General features: G+C 37.2%; 6 protein-coding genes across 6 annotated transcripts in view; 2 read left to right on the top strand and 4 right to left on the bottom strand.

Annotated features, from left to right (window-relative positions):
- The window catches only part of P130cas (Serine_rich_CAS and FAT-like_CAS_C domain-containing protein p130CAS), a 131611-nt gene extending 124863 nt beyond the window's left edge, over positions 1-6748 (top strand). Inside the window, exons 6-9 of the mRNA XM_076894546.1 lie at positions 941-1293; positions 2542-2834; positions 4028-4384; positions 6318-6748. Coding sequence (XP_076750661.1) covers positions 941-1293; positions 2542-2834; positions 4028-4384; positions 6318-6605 — 1291 coding nt within the window. The 3' untranslated portion in view covers positions 6606-6748. The remainder of the gene's footprint in view (positions 1-940; positions 1294-2541; positions 2835-4027; positions 4385-6317) is intronic.
- Axed (BTB/POZ domain-containing protein axundead) overlaps positions 1-20894 on the bottom strand; it is a 155735-nt gene that overhangs the window by 118823 nt on the left and 16018 nt on the right. The gene's annotated exons all lie outside the window — the stretch shown is intronic.
- Vnc (GNAT family N-acetyltransferase vnc) lies at positions 12243-13262 on the bottom strand. The gene has a single exon (XM_076893876.1). The coding sequence runs from the start codon at positions 13260-13262 to the stop codon at positions 12708-12710; it is 555 nt and encodes a 184-aa protein (XP_076749991.1). The 3' UTR covers positions 12243-12707.
- Positions 13347-14693, bottom strand: LOC143422902 (small integral membrane protein 13-like). The gene is made up of 2 exons (XM_076893878.1): positions 14488-14693; positions 13347-13534 (listed from the first exon to the last, which is right to left on the bottom strand). Exons 1-2 carry the CDS (start codon positions 14558-14560, stop codon positions 13398-13400), a joined length of 210 nt encoding a protein of 69 aa, XP_076749993.1. The 5' UTR covers positions 14561-14693; the 3' UTR covers positions 13347-13397.
- Positions 15159-16321, bottom strand: LOC143423317 (uncharacterized). Its single transcript, XM_076894574.1, has one exon. It carries the CDS (start codon positions 16056-16058, stop codon positions 15309-15311), a length of 750 nt encoding a protein of 249 aa, XP_076750689.1. The 5' UTR covers positions 16059-16321; the 3' UTR covers positions 15159-15308.
- Lamtor2 (Late endosomal/lysosomal adaptor, MAPK and MTOR activator 2) overlaps positions 17259-20894 on the top strand; it is a 110782-nt gene continuing 107146 nt past the window's right edge. The window contains exon 1 of the mRNA XM_076894578.1: positions 17259-17271. The gene's annotated coding sequence lies outside the window, so the exon portion shown is untranslated. The remainder of the gene's footprint in view (positions 17272-20894) is intronic.

The raw sequence follows: 20894 nt of genomic DNA on the forward strand, positions 1-20894 counted from the left end.
GGCACGCTTTAGATTGCTCCTGAAACGGCCAACTTCTCGGCGATAAAATTCAGACAAAATTCCTTCGTTTGCTGCCAGTGAAACACCGGCTGCGGACGAACAATGAACGACCCATTAAAACAAAATGTTTCACTAATGAATTTCGCGAAAGTAACAGATCGCTTTGAGAAAATGCGAACGAATTGCTTTTTTTCGGAACGAGATCAACAAAACACCCCTTCTTTCAATCCCTATTGAATTAACTCTTTGTTTTACGATTTAATCTAAAAAAAAAGTTTTATTATCAGTACTACTATATGAGTCTTCTGTTTCGTGAAAGATTCTCAAGTGATTAGCTCTCCACCAGAATTTAATTTCTTTTTCACTTGGAATAATTTTAATTTAAAACAAATGCTAGAAGAAGAACAAGAACCATTCATAGGAAAAGAAGAACGAGAACTATTCATAGGAACATTTCGTATTTTACAATCTACTACAACCGTCAGCTTAAGAATTGGAAAGATTTCTCAGGAAAAAATGTTAAGTAAATACGTGTATTGTTTATCCGAGATACTAAATAGCCACAATGTCCACTTGGAGTCGTTGTGATAGTCGCTCAGACTTGTATTTTACTGGTCGGTATTTAAAATAATATGAAGGGTCAGTATCCTTTGAATTGAACCTAATTATATTTGGACTTACAATAAGTCTGTAATGAAATGGATTTAATACCATATTTGTTCTGTTTTATATATTGTTCGTTTATTAATTTAAGTAACTAATCTAACATGAATTGACCATTTAAATTGTCCCTAGAAAGGGTCTTCCAACAATCCTGTTGGACAACTATTCACTTGAGACCAAAAGTTGATCGTAATACTGACTATTTAATTTGTTGTCTATAATTGTTCCTACAAAAGCATCGATCGATGGTTAACAGAGTGGGTTAATTCCGTTTCAGATCCAGCTTGGCTGCCCCAGATTACGATGTACCTCGATCCCGTCTTCCAGCATCCTCGCTACCGTCCCGACACAACACGCCCGTACCTAAAACTCCGACGCCTCCGCCCCCGCCGCAAACGCAGCAGATCTACGACGTTCCAGTCAGCAAGGAGCTACCCCTGGAACTGGACTCCGCATTGGAAGGCCTGCAGAGGTTGCAGAGCGAGGTATCGACGGCGATAGCCAGGTTACTCGGCTTCGTCAGTCCCGGATTAGAATGGAGAACGCCCCAGCGATTGGACCACCTGGAGCTTAAGCTCGTCGCGCACAGGCTTCGGACCTCGTTGCACGATCTGGCTGAATTTGCTGAAGGTAATTGCGACTTTGGCCGCGGTCGTTATCGATTTCCCTGAATTAGTCAGGGTTTGCATTTGTGAATACGGTAGATGAAATTCATTTTGTCCCTATCGACCCCTTAAGGGTGGGCTTGTTTTACAAGATTTGGTTAAAATGTATTCCATTTGTTTCATATAGATTTAATAGTAGACTTTTTAATCTTTTACACTCCATTGGCTCTACAATTTCCTTATCTTCCCTATAGAAGTATACGTGGTGTATATCAGAATGGAAAATGTAGAGTGTACGAATGTAGTTGCTAGTAGACTTTTATCCACTTAGGGCGCAAAGGGTTAATATATATTATGTGATAAGAATTATTGCAAAAAATTTTCTACTTTAATATACACAAAGCTTGTAATTGCAGTCACAAATATACTTAGTTTTGTGTGAAATCCATTGATATAAAGGGTACGAGTTAATTCGGGACCTGCAACATGTTCTGAAGGAGTTGAACTAATTTTGTATTATTTTTTACTGGCCTGTATTTTACTGATCAATATTTTAATCTCTTTTGGTCAGTATTTAAATATGAAAAGTCAGTATCTTTTAAAAATATATGCGAAACCCCCATAGGGAACTAAACAAACACCAATTGCTCAAAAACGTAATTATTTTTCGACTTGGAATGGAATGGGTCTAATACTGTGCTTTTTCTGCTAAATATTGTCCATTCATTTATTTAACCAGCTAATCTAACGGACCGTTTAGTATTTTTATAATAATACTAATAATACGAACTGATCATTTAATATTTTTACACTGATCTGTTTGATATAAAATCCATTCCATTATAGGATGTCATTTCATCATTTCATATAGAAAAATAATTATATTTTTGAAGAATTGATATTTATTTAGCTGCCAGTAAGGATTTCACATTTATTTTCAAAGAATACTGACCCTTCATATTTAAATACCGATCAAAAAAAAGTAAAATACTAAGTAGTAAAATACTGATCATTTAATTTATTCGCTTTATTATTCTAACTCTATTATTTTTACGACTACAACAGAAGAAAAGAAAATATAACCAAAGCGGAAATACCAGAGATACCAAAACAAGACCGATTAAATCGCTGCAGACCCAAAATGCACGATTCTAATTAAGAAACTATCCAATTAATGAAACAAACGACCCCCTGAACTAGCGCAATCGCTTAAGAAAGCCAGAAGAAACCTACCTTTCCATCGTTTCTTTATTCCGTTTTCCTTTACCCACAGGCACGCTGGGGAACGCGGGGAAGGCGCCGGACAAGGGTTTGGCCACGAAGCTACGACCCCTCGTGAAAGCGCTCCGCGATTCCGACAAACTCGTCCGGGAAGCGGCCACGGAGCTGGACGCGATGGATTGGGACGCGGCCAAGCTGTGTCGCGGGGGTGACGACACCTCGACACCTACCAACGGGCCACCTACGTCCCTGCTGCCAACGGTGCAACCGGATCCGCTCGATCAGCTAATCGCGTGCGCCCGGGCACTCACGGAAGACGTCCGTCAGGTCGCCAGTTTCATTCAGGTGAGCATCCACGGGACCGGAACCGCGATCTTCACGCGACGAAGCTGGGAAGGAACTGGGAGACAATAGTAGAATGCTTTAACAAATGCGCGTACGAGTTGAAGGATCACGAGAGAAAGAACGAGTCCTGAAGAGCAACGAATTACATCTAGAGTTTATCGAACTGAAGCAAAGTGTGCTTCCCTTTCGAAACGATTCCGAAGCTACTCCGTCAACCTGATCCACTCATCCCCTCATAGCTTTCCTGTTCTCCTGTCGCCCTTCAGTTAATACATTGCACGAGACCGCGATTTTTCACGTTGAACATGCAGCAAGCGAATTCAGTTTCTTCGCGTGCTAGGAAGGAACTATACTAGTACTTTACTACTACCTATTACATAACTGAGATAACAGTCCCTTTTCAATCTCGCTTTCAACATTTATTCTTTTCTGGATTGTGATCATAGTCTCCTGATTGCAACGTATTAAATATCGATTCGTGGGGGATAGATTCAGCAACCTTGTTAAACTTCCTGGTCACATACGTTGACCACGTCGAATTTGTCCACTGAAATACAAAGTTTGGACGCGATCTAAGTGTCAGGTGATCTGGGGTAAACTTTTCCGTGAACTTAAACATTACCATCCAGCTTAGAAATTATCCGAACCAGTTAAGAACCTTACAACAAGGGGGGATGCAACTTGATTTGTAATAGTTTGTCAATTATTGCGCATCTAATAACAAATAGGCAATTTATTGCAAATTTTGTAGAAAGCAATAATTTTGTTTACTACAAATTGATCAAAATGACGATGCATCCCTCTGCAACTACAAGGTTTTCTATCGCAATATTACTTAAGATGAAGATGAAATGATAAAGTAATTTTATTTTAAATAAGCATTTATATTCAATTAACTCTTTGAGGCATAGCTTTCTTAAAAATGTCCTTTTTGATACATAAATATGCATAACGGGATATTTTTTCTACTATCTTGAAAGTTATTTGAACAGAAGTTTAATTTTATTCCGCTATTAATAAAAAAAAAAGCAACAGTGCTTACTTTTTAAAAGATAAAATTTCTCTACAATGCGAGTCTTGTTATGTTCTAAGATTCCGCGCCTCAAAGGATTAAGATTCAGAATTAATGATAAACGTACAAACTGTGCGCGAAAGGAATGAAGCAGGAGTTGGTAAAAATTTTTGAAAAACAGGGGAATTCGACGCTGCTGTTCAAACGATCGTCGATCATCTCGACCGGTAGCAGCAACAACAGCGGTACCGGCGAGGATTACGATTACGTGAATCTCGACTCGAGGGAAGTGGTTGCGAAGCAAAGGGAGGAAGTGAGGGCGTCGCTGCCCCAGGAACTTCGTAGTAATTACGATCGCCTTGTATCCGAGTCGGACAATGCGACGATTCAAATGCCGCCCACGACGCCAACGCCCATGGATCCGAACGACAAACAATTGCTGGCTTTCTATGCCGCCCAGGTGATCACGCACGGCAACCACCTGACTCACGCCATCGACGCTTTCATGCAGACGGTCGAGCACAACCAGCCACCAAAGGCGAGTAGATCGTAGAATCTGTACATTTGACTGTCTCGTGCCCGAGAGTCAGATTAACCGAGCTCTATTTCGTTTCATTCAATTATATACGCCATCCTTTCGTTCTTTTTCCATTTTATAAAATAATATACCCATAACTGGATTTTTTACCAGGGTAAACAGGTTGGTTTGGGTCTTAACACGTTGACTGCCACGCGGAAATCATATATGTTTCACTCGGGACACCGCAAATAGTAATTAATTTTTCATTTTTCGAATAACAATTTTTAACTGTTCGATAGCGCACATTTCATTCCAAAGCATTGTCTAATTGGCGATGATGTTGGAAATGTATTAACTGTCAATTTTCATTCAACTTTTACTGTTATAAATAGTTGATGCACTCCGGTCACCATCGTGGCGTTCAATGCATTGATGTTTTTATATTGGGTTGATAGAAAAGTATTTTCAGTTTTGTGGTGTGAAATAAAATTCATTTTTTATATACAAACCCTGAACTAGTAGCCACAAAGAAAATTATGCAGAGTTGATCGTACAGAAGATCAATATGTTTCCATTGAAATATTGTACTGATACAATATTTGTCGATCATTGAAGCATCCCTTCATTAGGAGAACATTGAAAATCTTGAAATATCCTTTGATTTCCAATTTTTTAATCATTTGTATTTAAAAAAAGTGATTTTTTGCTCTACTGAAATGTAACAAAAATGGAGTTAGGTTCATCCGACTCTCCGATACAGAAATACTTACGAGACTAACTGTAAGTATAAAAACTCACAATAGAAGTCTTTTATGCAACACAATTATAATTCCACTATGTCGCATCTAGATGCCAGATTCACACTGTTGTTCTCTTGAGCAAGTCTTTGAACATACCAGTTCCTAACGAACACTAATCTCTGTCCACTAACCACCTCGCCATTCGCAATCGTCCATGCTGCCAGTAACGATGGTTTGCAAACTGAATTACTCAGTGATGGGCACTGTGAAACCTCAATTCCTAACTAAATAACATCTAGACAACAAAATTTTGTCACAGTAACAGCACTGTGGTGTCATTTACGCCGTGTGGCATCATTTCCGTAGTACATTTAATTTTGTTATTTTTAATATTCGTTTATAATTTGGATGGAAAGATGTTGCTCTACGCCATTACTCACAAAATTCATGAATGAATATCATTGACACGCGGTATCGGCATTAGAACGGCATTGGTGATAGTACTATGGCTGTTACAGAAGCTGGTGCTACGTAGATGCTATTTCGAAGTGTTCTGCATTTCGCTGTATTGTTTGGATATATCTCAAATGAAGAAGGAAGAGTTTGACTATCAAATTTCGACGCCTAGATACTTTTAGCAGCCGCGAAAGAAGACAAAAGCTTAACAACCAGAATGTTAGCTGAAAACTTCAATGTGGATCATTCGACCACCGTCATCAGTGAAAATTTGGACACGTTCGGCTTTGTTGGTGACGGAGAGATCGTGAAGAACTCTTCCAGCCAGTTTTCATACTTTTTCTAGCTTTTTGAGACGACGAACAATCGTCGAATGGTCCACATCAAAGTCTTTGACCAATATTCTGATTGTCAAACTTCTGTCCTTTTCTATGGCTGTCAAAAGTGCCTGGTCGTGAAAATTTGATGAGCGACCTCTTCCTTCTTCATCTGCGAGATTTGAAACTTCTTAAACCAACTTTCAACTTGATTTTTGCTAATTGTTCCTTCGCCAAAAAATTCGTTGAGTTCGCGATACGACTGTGACGCATTTCAATTTTCCTGGAAGTGGTAGAGCATAATATGGCGAGTATGGCTGTGATTTTCGATACGCATTTTCACTATCCGAAAAGAGAGGATTGTTTTTATGAAAAGTTGCAATAGAATAAACGAAAGGCATGAAACTAACAGAAACGTTTCCTGTTTACCGAGAGCAGGTATTCCTAGCGCATGGAAAGTTCGTGGTGTTGAGCGCCCACAGGCTGGTGCACATCGGCGACACAGTGCACAGGAACGTGACGAGGAACGACGTGAGGACGCGCGTACTGCAGTGCGCGAATGCGCTGAACGAGGCCCTGGCGCAGACGGTGTCGAAGACGAAACAAGCGGCCCAGTTCTTCCCGAGCGTGACCGCCGTGCAAGAGATGGTCGACAGCGTAGTAGACGTCTCGCATTTGGCGAAAGACTTGAAGGTCGCGATGATCAACGCCGCGCAACAGCCTTGAGCATCCAAAGATCAGGTCCTGATCTCTCTAAACGCCAACGATGGCCAACGAGAGAGCACAAATGAAGCGTCTGGACCCGTCAGTTGAGAGAGAGATTCGCCATTTTTTCATTTCGCCAGAAAGAGAAACCGCATTGCGTTCGATCCGTGACTGCTCCCCGTCAAGTTCCTTGGATTGGCTAACAGTCCTCTCGATCAAACAACCGTTTCTGCGCGTAGAAACGTGGCACCAGTAAAAACCAGAGTAAAGGTTCGATGTGTTAGGTGTGTACGTTCACTGCCGATTTGATGGAAAAAGAGAGGCTGACCCGTTAGAACGTCACGAATCATCCAGTCGAGAGTAGACTCTAAAGGTACGCGATAAATTAACGAAATGATGAGATAAGTTATACGTGTATGCGATTCATTGATAGATGTGTTTCTCGTGAAATCTGTCCTTCGACTCGATTGGGTAGCGAAGTAGATCGTAGAGGCGCGGATCCCCGCGCGAAAAAAGCGTACTTGGACCAGGGAGGAAACGCTGATTTGCTTTGTCGCTCGTCTAGAACCGACGCCCCTTCCCTCGATCGCGACGAATCGAGCTCTCGTGGGTCTGTCGTTACTTGGAGACACGCAACTGCCAAAGCCACAGGTATATAGAACGTAAGGGAAAGCTCCTTTGAGACGAGCGTCTTTGTAATGTACCCGAGATTGTAGAGAACCGTAGAACATTTCTAGGAAAGCATGTAATCGTGTCGTTCATTAGCTAGAAGTGTGGAATCGATTAAACGATGTAAGAGTTCGATTAGTGCGCGTAGAATGCGTTCGAATTGATCCTCGTCGCGTCTGTCGTCGCGTCGCCAGTTTGGGAATGAGGCTCTTTTCGAACGCGATGCGCCCGTTGTCGTTGTCAGCGCGTTAATTATCGTCCTAGCTGTGTATCGCTGATCTCTATATACTAAGTACGACGCGAAACTTGCGAGCAGAGGCAGATTTGCAAATGTGCCACCTACAAGCTGAACCAAATCGCCGCCTTCTTACAAAATTAAAACTAGGTAATAAAACGAAGAGCATGAAAATTATGCAAACATTTTTTAAGACCGAAAAGAGAGAAATAAGTAATTCGACAAAATTGATATGTTTTTATTGGTCGCGGAGAAATTTTCGCCTTCGAAAAATTGCCTAGTTGGTCTATTTAGGAATCCGTCACTGCTTGCGAGCGTAGAAAGCGTGTGTGTCAATCAGGGGGAACCGCCATCTTTGAGAAATGAACTACTAGCGCCACTCAGTCACCGAATAAGAACAACTGCTGAATACTAAAACATCCCACGGGATAATTTTTGAGCAGTCTAGATGCATATGTTGTACATTGATACATAAAAATGGTTCTCAAGAGGTTGATCCTTTTAATTAGCACAAACGCAATAAGCCAATGTCATGCATCCAGTTATATGTATAGATCAGTGGTGTGTACGATTTCGAAAAAGACTTCGTCTGACGCGAATCGTTTTCTGTTCGAAAATTTGCGCATTAATTACATTGCAACGAGTACGTAAAGAGGAAAAGAACAAAGAGGATTTAAGAAGAATAAAGGAACACGCGATAGCCTAATATTTAACGGAACAAGAGCCTCGAATGCAACAAGGAATTTTCTATAATTAAGAGTACTTCGTAACAGCGACGTTTGCGGCGTTTAATGTTAAGAAGAGAATCCGAACACCGCGGGAACGCGGCTGTTTTAGAGGCCAATTTTAAACGAATTTTAGACAATTTTACCGGCGCGACGCGACTTTTTCGCGTCAGGCTCATTTCTACGGCTCTTCCAACTACATCATATACGCACAGTTCGAGATTACAAAATAACCAAACGACAAATTTATAGACTGTTTACAATCATTCCAATAATCTGATCACAAAACGCTCCTTTTACAAGAGCGACGCGGGAATAATTACTTGCAAATTATACGGAACGAGTACGCATTGTACATTGTGTAAATAATAGTAATGGGCGCGGCTATCGAGGGTGGATCCAGACCTCTGAATTGATGGAGACTCAACGCAAAATTTTTGTTAAAATTCACCTTTTAAGACTCAATGGATTCGCTGTAGAATTATTCAGTTTTCGAATAATCCTCTGAGATATGTCCATCATTAAAAAACACAATATCTATCAGTGTTCAGCTACCTCTAATAGTTTACGATACACTAGCTCAAATATGTGTCAAACACCAAATCTGCGATTGCGACACTATGAAATGGTTCCTTAGAAATAATTTAAGAATGCCACATTATTTCTTCTTTTTAATTTGTGTATAAAAGCAGCCGTCTTCCTCGATTTACATAGAATACTAGTTCCATTTCAGTATAAAACAATGTGTAGGAAAAATGTTTTATACATTTACGTAATAGCAAGAAAATTTCACAGAATTGTTCAATAAGAAAAATTCACAGAAGCAACTTTTAATTTTCATCAAAATTAGTTGAACAAACAGTATCGTGTAATATTCCCAATAAAACTAAGAATCTGTGAAACTGAAATCGTGTGAAATGGATGCCACGTGAATCGAGGGATATCTGTACTCATCCGTGAAAGCTGTGTCCATTGCTTTCTTTACGTCCTGTACGCACAGTCATTTTATCGACTACAGTCGAACTTCTGCCGATTACAAAACTTTCACAGTGATCGAATCGTTTCCGTATTGTAGAAATTATATAGTCGTAGATCATTCTGGTAGGCTTGAGAACTTTTTCGATCGGTAGGACTGCAAGTTTCATCGGGGCCGGATCGAGGCGAATAACAGGCTTTTAAGCGATAAACATTTCGCCCCCCCCCCCCCCCCCCCCGCCAAAAAAAGTACAACTTAGAGATCATAAATTTAAGTCTTTGCACTTGGCACTTTTCCGGTAATTTTCTACCGCTAAATATTTACCAGCTAATGTTTATTTGCAACAGAAAATTTTCATTTCAATAGAAAACTTCAAACAAACATGCATTTCTGAAAAAGTTGCAGTTGAATAAATTTAATCTTCATAATCACTAATCAATTCCCTCAGAAAGGACATTTGAGCGATACGAGGAGATATCCGAATGCAAATAGTTAACATTTTGTTTCCGATGATTTTTATTCGTGATCTTATGAAAGGTTTTTTTGAACCTTTTTGGTAATTTCCAAAATCTTTGAGATATCTTGAGACTTTTCTGAAGGCCTCTTCTGAGCCCTGCGCAACCGCTTAGTCCGCTTACCCCTTATTCCGGCCCTGAATATCATCGAACAATTACGAAGAAGGAAGAAATATTGTGAAATACGTTTTCATTTCGCTTGCATTTCCCCGGCATCCTTAGACGAATTACTTTTCAGCGAATTGTCCGTGAAATTCTGCAACCTTGCATGTATGTTATCAGAAGTAATCGACAGCCGTAAATTTGTAACGCAGCTTCGAAATCCACTGTATCTTTCTATCTGTATTTACTTTATGCCTTTCGAGGGGCAGCCCTTTTTCATGCACGAAAGAGAAGAAAGAAAATCGTGAATAACGTTGAGTTAAGGAGAGAAACTAGTTGAAGATGGTCGTCCGGCAATCTTGGAGAGTATTTACCACGATATAAAGCTTATATTTTATTTTTTAGTAATCGTATAATCGGAGCATACCGCGTGAACACAGCCTCGTTTTACAGGAATTGTATTATAATTTATTGGCGGAGTGTTTTTGTAAGATAAAATGCATTTTTCAGGCAGTTAGAGTTTACTGTATATTTAGAATTTATACATAGTCGATATAAATAGGTGCTTGTCACATCCTGAAGGAAAAAATCGTATTCCGATTCATCGTGACGTACTATTAAGAGTGAAATGAATTCTTTTAATTATTTTATATATATATATATTATATATATACGTATCGCGAGGAAGAAAAATATGAAGCATGTAGATTATATGTTATTCGTTCTGTTCTGCGCCATTTCGTTTAATCATACGTCGTACCTCGACTTCTTTTTCGTATCAAATACGTACAAATACAATCGTACGATCCGATCATGAGACATGAGAAAATGTTCTTACGATAGTGAAAGGATTTACCAATGAAATTCTTCAACAGCTGAGACTTTCGATGAAACCTATAACTATGAATGATTAATTATTGTTGCGTTCAGTGTAAGTCTTACGAGTCTTAAGCGAATTTATATAACGGCAGTAAATTCGTAAATTTGATCGAGCGAATCGATCACGAAATCGGAAGATCAATCGATATACGACTATGAAATTAGCGTGTCCTTCGAACTGAATCAATTCCGTTTACTTTAAGGACGGTCAATGTGTACATAAGTATACGTGTATGTGTATGTGTATATATACAGTATACGTGCATATACATATATATGTATATTATAATTATTCCTATTGTAATGTATACAGAAATACATTAACGTATCAACGCAACAGTAACAGAAAAAGAGAGCAAGTTATCCGAAAAAACGTGCAATCGTCGAGCATTTAATTTTTAAGCGTCGTGGATCATACTCGACGGAATAGATGGAATACACTTACAAGTAGAAGGGGTGACGTAACGTTTACGTAAACTTCAGATAATGAATATTATAAATATTTAGAGATGTTCTTTTGTTTTTTTTAAAAAGAGGTTGGTACCATCGTGCACACTTGATTTGCTTGGTGAAATCTGGGTGATAATTTTGTATACTGGCGCGTTACTTGTATAGTATAGTTTCAATGGTTCAATAAAGATTAATTGAATATACAGATAGGGAATGAAAACATCTACATCATCGCCTCTGCTTATATCGTAAGTGGTGTTCGTGTTACTAGAGTATTCGAATTTCGATGCGAAATGTTCTTCATACACGAAATCCTGGGATGAACAATGGCGATTACGCTCTTTATGCTCTCTTGACGTACGTTCCAGGAAATGATACTGAAATTGACAATTTCGAAATTCTTCTACCTAGGAAATCATCAGAATTCTGAGAAACGATGTTAAATTTTTAGAATTTTTGTCTGCGAAATTGTATGAAACAGTTAGCTAAGATTCGTTCTATCCAAATTCTGCTTTCGCATAGCTAAGCAGATAATTACACTAATTTGCGAAAGGAATAAAAAAAGAAATCTTAAGAAAATGTAGTCAAAGGTAAGTGATAAAAATTCTTGTATTCTTTTTAATTTATTAAAAGTACTCGTGTCGGTTTGCGCCGTAGATTTGGAAAGTTGGTAAACTTTTCTAGAAATTATCATTTCCGAAACGATATAAAAGTATAAGTCACTTGTTAAATTTAAGTCGGTTGTAATTCACCGAAAATGTTACAAGTATTTTCATATTTCACAAATTTAATTTAGGTAATAACTATTGAAATTAAGGCGTGGCCCGATAAATGAGTTTAGAACGTTCATTTGCGTCTATCAACAGTTTTATTAAAAAAAGTTTGTTGAAGAAGAATACGTTAAGGCTGTACCAACTAGTACATACTAGTACTAGTAGATACTTCAATGAATAACGTTAAAGTAGAACGCGTAATATACGAGTGTGAAACGTTATTGCCAAAATAATATTGTATACTATCCCAAACATCTTTCACTTCCGTACTTTGCATTTAATGGTTCAACGAAAACTAATTAAACGAGCAAGTAAAAAATGAGAAACATCTTGATTGTCGTCTTCGCTTATTGTATTTTATTATATTAAGATTTATAGGTCTTAAATAACACAGTATATCAATTAACTACACGCAATGATACAGTAATTTGTTTAACTCAATTCACATTAAAGTACATACATTAGTTTAGAAGTTTCTCTCCCATTCCCTTTATAATTATTAACAAGTACACCCCTTTGTAGTGGCATATAAAACATTTCATATGTCTCAGGTAAGGCTTCCGAATGTATACAAATACTCGATGTATTTGTAAAAGCTTTCGCGATGATAATGTACACGTCTAGCATTCAAGCACCTGATGCTTGACCTGCGATTATTTCACGTGCATTTTTCATGAAAATTTGTTCACAAAAAATACACACGCTTGTGTATAAAAAGAGATTTAGATTCAGACCACTATGGAATTAACGATGCAAGAAATCAATTTCAACCTAATTATAGGTAGACATCCCAAACTGACTATGAACGATCACAGCATCTGCCAGTATGTATGTGCGCATTACCATCCTTGTTCGTTTTCTCTTTCGTTGCATTCTTTTCCATATAGAAACTGCTAAGATCACGTTTCATAGCATAAGCGTCTTCTCCGTCCGCATAGTATTTCGGTTCAACTTCCGATACTTCGAACTGTAAACTGCTCGTGTACAAATTCAATGCTGCTCGATTACTTCTACGAACATGTAGGGAAACATATTTCGCATTGAAACATTCGACCATCGCCCTGGATGCTTGGTTCATAAGCTTCTGAGCAATACCAAGTCTTCTGTGAGATCTTTTTACCGCTAAACTGGTAATGTGTCCGTGTGGATTATCCTCGCAATCTTCCTCCATTTTGGCAAGAACATAGCCCACTATCCTGCCTTTCTCGTCTTCAGCCACATAACTTAACTGTGGCCATGAGAGAGCATGATACAAATAGTATTTCATCTGATAATTTTCTGGTAAACATTGTAAATTGCAATGCTGTATGTTCAATAAATCGTCTGTTGTTGCGCAACGTATATTTATAGACATTTTGACAAGTTAAAGTGTTAGAAATGTAGAAATGAAAGACAATATTTCTATGGTCAACTCTTTTCCTCCGTCGTCTTTAATTTCAAATATTTACTTGTGGTATAGTCTCTTTGTATCAAATTTAAATATATATCCTTAATCTCTGCGTATTTTCTTCATACGAGATCTACCATTCTTTAAGTCATTCACAGGCGAAGATTCGCTCATTCCACCTAATAATTCTCGAACGAATCTGAACCTTGAGAGGAAAAACTTCCAAACTAAATACCAACCTACAAGGGGAAAAGAGACATTATTAGCAGGTAAAATATCAAATAGTTTTCTCTACGTATCGAATTAAACACAGGAGATACATATGATTTTAAAACAGTTCTTTGAAACACTCTCTTTATCAGGATGTCTGATTAATACAAACTACATAACTTAGTAACGATATATTAGGTTGTAACATTCATAATGTGTTTAAAAGTTCTCTGTTCATTTGGTTATCTGCAAATGCATTATGAGTCTATATTTCATACAAAACTAAACACAAAGTACCTCAGCTACTTCTTCAATTTTTCTCAAGAAATAACATAAACTATAAGTTTTATAACTTTACTAAATTCAGAAATTTAACATTTTATAAAAATATCTATTATTCAAAGCTACATCAATTATTTTAGAACAAAAGGATTACTCATTTCAACCATAGGAAATGTAATTTCCTATTATTACAAGCATCGATTATATAGAAGTATGACCGATTAACATTGCTGAAAAGCAGTTATCGCTTATAATTTACCAACTGACTAATACCGAAAAGCTATCAGATTGTAATGAGAATTGTCAGGAAGCGGTTGTATGTTTAATCGCTACAACATTTGTATACTAATAACCGATTAAAGCCTTGTAAAGTAGTTAGCACTGATTTCTTTTAAATGACCAAGGAACATTAGATTCGCAGCAATATGTTACAACCTAATAATTGATACATATACGTGTAATACACATCTATACAGAGGAAGGACGAAAGAAAACAGGTTTTTAAATCTTGAAAATCGAGAATAGTCGTCGAGATTGCGCATACACGTGAAGAGAGAGGTTAAGCATGTAGTCGAACGCTCCTACTATACCTTCAACTTCGTAACTTATATACGACTATTCGACAGGTCGGTTAACAATGTCTCGAAATAGCCCGCGTACCGCGCAGCAATAACGGAACGTTATTATCTGTCGTTCTTACCCAGCACCACCAGGCCAAATACTATGAGCAGACTCGATATCACAGAGAAGGCTGCTAGGACGATTTCCTGCATTATTAATTCCGTACCTCGAATATAAATATATCAACGCGTACTATCTAGAACGACGTACACAAACACACTATCATAACCGCTGCGCTTCTCTGCTTTCTTGCCGGGTAAATTCTCTCAAATATATAGAAACACGAACGACGAATTTAGTAGGAAATCCAAACGAAAAATTTCGCCTACGCTTTTCCCGTTTACCGATGACACGCCATTTTGAATTCTTCACGAAATTGCACGCGCGTATAGGTTAGAAATTTCTCCCCCCCTTTCTACAATCGTGCGAATAATTTCTTGCACTCGCGGCACGTAATCGTTGAAGAGCATATTATGTAACTCACCGCAAATCCAGTTGCTTGTAACTCCTATATCGATTAGTATCGCGCGTGATAAAACTCGAGATTCGGAATACTAACCAACGTGTTTTGAATAACCACGGGTGAAAGCCGACAGGAAACAGTTGTAACCCGCGGTGTGATTTGTGCGCAGTCACATTATTGCCGGAAGAACCTTACCGGAGAGCGGTTTTATTTGAATTTCTCGAATTCTTATACCGCCTCGATCGTAGATTGAAAAAGAAAAAATCTATAAAACCTTGCGAGATACGTCGCGTTTTATACTCGATGATGTGTACATTGGTTTTTTATTATTACTATGTTCAAAGTACATTAATCGATAAAATATATTGAATATTCAGACCGTACAAGAAACTCAACGATAGCGAATTAATGTCAATATTAATGCATCAGGCGTAAGTTCAGCCTTCCTCCTCGTCGGGTTCTTCTAAATGACCCAATTTAAGTTGCTTTAATTTGTCTACTTTGACAAAATGTTTTTCCCTCTTATTCTTCTTCTTTTGTTTCTGGCCAACAACATACTCTGGCATAATTACTTTACTATTCCTAAAGATCGGCTTTTCATCGTTTTCAATAACAACTACATTGTCAACGTTCTCTGTATTATCTGGTTTTCTAAATTTAATTTCTATTGGTGTCTTAGCTTTCTTTGATCTGAATATTACTTCCTTTTGATCCCTTTCAACCGATCCGGACTCGTCTACGTCCATTTTCTGCGATTCCTCCAGCTTCTTCCCAGATTTCCTTGCTTTTAACTCTTTTAAAAACGATAAGGCAGCCCTTCTATTACTTTCTTCCGTCATGTCGTCCTTGGACACATCGTCCAAACTGTATTTTTTCCACTTGTGTGGATTTTTGTGGAAATCTGGGACACTTCTGTTGAGAGCACGCGGCGCTGGACCTTCCGGTCGCTTGAAGATACTCTCTTTACCACGAAATCTTCTCATTTCAATTTTACGTTTCTGACCGGCTCTTAAGATACAAGATTGGTTTATTTCGTCAACATCCATACCCACATCCGTGGGCTCGGTAACGATCTTATTCTTACTGCATTCTTGTTCTGCATCTGACAACTTGTCAAACAGTAATTTTTGCCTGTTCGCAAATGCGGTATCGCCACCGTGCAGAACAAAATCTCCGGTCGTATGCATTGCGTTTATTATTTTCAGCGGTGTTTTAATAAGTCTCGATGATCGACGGTTATATCGTAAGTAAAAATGTCAAAACATTGCAGAAATTCACATAGTGTTGCAATTAGTTAAGATAACCAATAGTTATTTGTTGGAACAGAATTATTAAAACTTCACAACGAATTTGAATTCATTTAGTCTCACTTTACCAATTTCTAACGTCTAAAACGTAAAGAACGTAATAATAACATTGACGTTAGATCATCGACGAGGTATGGAATAGACCAGTCTCGTCCAATACATTTTCGTGCCCCGGAATTCGGAAGCTCTAAAGACCTTGTACCATTCTAGTGTCATGCACGATGTTACCGATCGGCACAAGATGGTTAGAGCAGTGCTCTACCAGCCCTGTGGAATATGACTTATTTAAAACTTCCCTGACAATACAACTTTGTCACAGTAAGAGCACCGTGATGTCACATGTGTCGCGTGACATCATTTCCATAGCCATCTACACCAGCACTCGTCGATGGTTGTGATCACATTTTGGGGTGTGTTGTATGTTCATTCATGAATTTTTTTAACCGGTGCCGTAGGATGACTTGTTAATGGAGAAACTGTGTTTCCGTACAATTTAAAACCGTCAGATCTCAGCAGATATTTAGCATATTAAGTAATGACAGACATTTTGATTGTTGTTAACCAACAATAATAGTTACTGAAAGCTATATATATATATTTCTTTTTAAATCGTCATAAAAATGGTATATAATACGATATACAATAGAGGTTTAAAAGCTCTTTTCCTATTCAAATTCCATATTATGTATTATTTATTACTTATAAATATACTTATACTTATAAATACTGTGACAAAGTTGTCTGGTTGGGATATATATTTCAATAGTTTTATTACAATTTATTATATATTTCCCTCTTTATACGTGAGAGAGAGAGAGAGAAAGATGGTATAAGAAAGAGTGAGACAGATAATGGTGACTCTACTCTAGAATACCTGGCACCATCTTTGCAAAAAGTGTTGAAACTGGTCGCACACAGTTATCGACAGCGAAGTAAACTACTCAAGAACTACTAGCGCCATCTCTGTAGAGAGTAGTAAAACTAATGCCCGACCAGTTTCAACGCTACTCAAAGAGACGGCGCTAGTTTTATTATTAATTTTATTCGACAAAAGTAGCTGTAGCTATCGATACATTCGAGTAGCCAACGACGCGTATCGATTTTTATTCAGTTTTAAAAACCTGTGAATGCAGTATTAATTTAACGATGAAGATATTGATCTCTCTTCAAATTTATTGCATTCTAATGATAACTCACGTTACTGAATTAAGAGAAATATAATATCTATAACAATTTTAATATACGCAATTTATTTTCACTATAATTTGTCATTACACTTGCAAGCTTTATTTGCAATTTTCAGTGCTTCTTCAGTTTACAGAGATACTTTTTTCCTTACACGGACTATTTGCGACGAAATGCGCCGACAGATTCAAAAGGAATTTACATGCTTCTATAATCACACCGAGCTCGTAATACTCCATCGATTTGTAAATAATCTTCAACGTACGATAGACTCAGCGACTCGTTTAAAGTATAACCCTCGATCTTAACGTAATCCGATCTCTCAACAAGTCGCGGCGAATAAAATTTAACCGATCAAATAGCAACATGAGATTTAATGACTAACGCATAATGGTAACGACAGAACACGCCTACGCGTTCAATTACGACGCGTGCTAAACCAGCAAGAAAATTAACGACGATGCGATCACGCGTTCATTACAATTATACACGACATCAACGTTCGCTAATATGTATAATTCGATGTTTAAAATTATATTCTAGACACGATTTAAAATGCGGACACTTGGTTGACTTTTAATTATAAGAGTCGAGAAATGAAATACTTAATACTTAATCGGCGTCGCTTGTTAAAATATACATTTTTATAAATATTTAATAACTGTTACCATTAATTAACAAATATGTCCGGTCGCGTAAATGTTCGATTGGCATAAATGAGAAATCTCAGGCGGACAAATTAATTTTTACATCGCAAGCTTAAAGAGATCAACCAAGTGCACAAATATAAATCGACATCAAACGCGTACACTAAATGCGCCGACTCTAAATTGACTCTTCCCTTAAATTCAGCAGAAAGGGACATACTCGAAACGTAGAGAATCTTGAAAGAAACATGCCTCCGAGTACTATTGTTCGCAACGGTTCCAGTAGAAAGCATAGAAAAGTTTCTGAAACAACGAGGCTCGCGTCCACTTAATAATTATCGCACAGTCACACGGGCCAGCCATGGGTTTCACGCGCTAAACTCATCGTTTAAAACGCTATATACTCTGAACAGCAATTATGAACACAACGGACGTAACATTAACGTACATATAACAGGATACAGGTAATAGTGACGACAATAGAAAACTAGAAACGCCGAAACAGGTCGATGGCCACACTTCTTCAACAAACTTTTCTTCCATTCTCTTTCTTTCTTTTAACCCTTTAACTGCGGGTGTGCCATTATAAACAACATATTAATTTCAATTGTGACTTATATACCGCTGAAATAAAAATTAAATAAATACAATAGAAAAACACTTTTTAAAATAGAATATTACTTCAGTAATAGAAAATTAGAAGATATATATTTCTTCTCATTTTACTTTTTACTCGATCGGCTGTATTAAAAGTGTTCAGTGTTAAAGGGTCGAAGTACCATTGTAGATGAAAATTAGCAAAGAAGATAAAAGTAGTGGCGATAACCTGAATGGATTTTCTTTAATCTTCGTGTTATGTGTGTGCATAGAATTATAAATACTTTTGATGTTCACACAGCGAACTTATTTAACTCGTTCGCTGCCAATCACGAGTATACTCGTGGCTGGCAAGGTTCTACCAATTGCCAGCACGAGTTTACTCGTTACATTAAGTCTCTCGGAAAATTCTGTCCGAATTGTATTAGTATTACCATTTCTCTTTAAAATTTTTGTATTCAAGAGTGTTTGCAAAACTTTTTGGGGGAGAAAAAAATTGAGAACTGAAGCAGATGTCAGCCAAGTTGCTACTTGAAGTCCTCGCTTCTAAGGATGAGGTATTCTTAGAAAATGGTATTTACAAATTGCTATCACGTTCGCAGAAGTAAAAATTTGCAATCAGCTTGAAAAATGGACAGGCGATTTTATCAGTTGGCCATTACTTTAAAATGCAAAGAATTAAAGTTACATAGAATTAAATGAATAATAATTGGTTTCGAAATTTGAATGATGTAACATCCATGCCATTCTGCACCGTAATAGAAATTAATGCTGCAGCATTCACGTCCATGAACGTGTTAATTTTTTTTTTAATTGGAAAGCAAATAATCTAGAAATAATAGAGTTCACATAAACTTCAAACAGAAGTGGCGATACTAATGCAATAAAATAATTTGTGACTCTGCTGGCAGCGAATGAATTGAAAAGACATTTGAAGTTTCGAATCGGAATTAATTAAGGAAGCCACATAAATAATACAATATCAATCGATTGGATTTATAAATGATATGTTGTCCAAACAACGATGCTTAAAAATATTTCACAATTAGCCGACTTTAACACATTATTGATCGGAGACGTTGTATGACGTTATTGGACGGGAAAATAAAGACTTTCTTCTTTTTCCACAGAAGACTGGATTGAAAACATTTCACGAAACTTGGCGAACTTTAAAAAAAGTGTTTGATGCAACTATGAAAAAAAAAATCGCCAATCACATGCATTTCTACAAAAAAAAGCCCCAATGAATAGTGTGTTAAAACGGTGCCTGTAAAAATAGTATATTTGCCATTTTTTTAGGAGCATCAACTGTATTTCTCCTTTGGCTTAACGTTGAGCGAAAGAAGATAATAATAATGTTCGTCATCGTAGCACAGGAAAAGTCAGCATAAACAATGACTAAACTTATGTATATAAAATATGGAAATTCGTTGTGATAGTTTTCCCAGATAAAGATTCGCTGCGATCGTACACGATGTATAATTAAATATTATTAAAAACGCATGTAAAAGATAAAATATGTAAACTACGTAACGTTCACTCGAAATTAGAAAATATTTCGATAAAACAGGGAATCCCTTCTCCACTTCGCAGGAAGGAACGTTCTATCTAAAAGCTCTTACAGATTACCGGAGAAAGGACACTAACCAGTTAACCGGGGAATTTAGTCTTAAAAATTCTTTACGAAGCGCGTAATTAGATCGAATGACAAGCACGCAGTTAACTGGTTAAAGAACGGTGTAATAATTAAATCTCAGCCTCTTTCAGCTTTCCTGTCAACATCCATTGCTCCCATAAATTAAAAAAAAATGAAGGAAGGAGGTGGGAATTCTGCGAGACAAGCTCTGAACGATATTTCATAATTAATAAACCAGTATTAATGTTAACCCTTTGCACTCTTCTATCAAGTGTGATTCAACACCAGTAAATAAAAGAAGACAAATATACGTTAACATATATATGTATATAAATATAAATTATAAAAAAGCTTCAGACCTATACTTTAAATAATATATATATAATTAGTAAAGGAAATCTTTTCAAGTAGCACTCGAGAAACTTTGAAGTAAACTTCCAATAGAACACTTTGAATTAGTATTTCTCGGCCTTCTTTGGTTAATGGCACACTAAAAATACCTGGAACTGTTTACAGTACATCCGAACATAGGATAAGATTTTTTTTAAATAAGTAACCGTTAAAGTAATTATAAATATTATTTCTAAGTTATAAGACCTATGCAATTTTAATCATTTGTCAAAAACTGTTGCCGTACATTTAACAATCTCT

Source organism: Xylocopa sonorina, chromosome 4 (genome assembly GCF_050948175.1).
Source record: "Xylocopa sonorina isolate GNS202 chromosome 4, iyXylSono1_principal, whole genome shotgun sequence".
NCBI lineage: Eukaryota > Metazoa > Arthropoda > Insecta > Hymenoptera > Apidae > Xylocopa > Xylocopa sonorina.

Excerpts from the sequence above, each read along its gene's own strand:
- LOC143423317 (XM_076894574.1), bottom strand. The coding sequence starts at position 16,058 with ATGCATACGACCGGAGATTTTGTTCTGCACGGTGGCGATACCGCATTT.
- LOC143422902 (XM_076893878.1), bottom strand. The coding sequence starts at position 14,560 with ATGCAGGAAATCGTCCTAGCAGCCTTCTCTGTGATATCGAGTCTGCTC. Across the intron at positions 13,535-14,487 it reads ATTTGGCCTGGTGGTGCTGG|GTTGGTATTTAGTTTGGAAG; the intron begins GTAAGAACGACA and ends TTCCCCTTGTAG.
- Vnc (XM_076893876.1), bottom strand. The coding sequence starts at position 13,262 with ATGTCTATAAATATACGTTGCGCAACAACAGACGATTTATTGAACATA.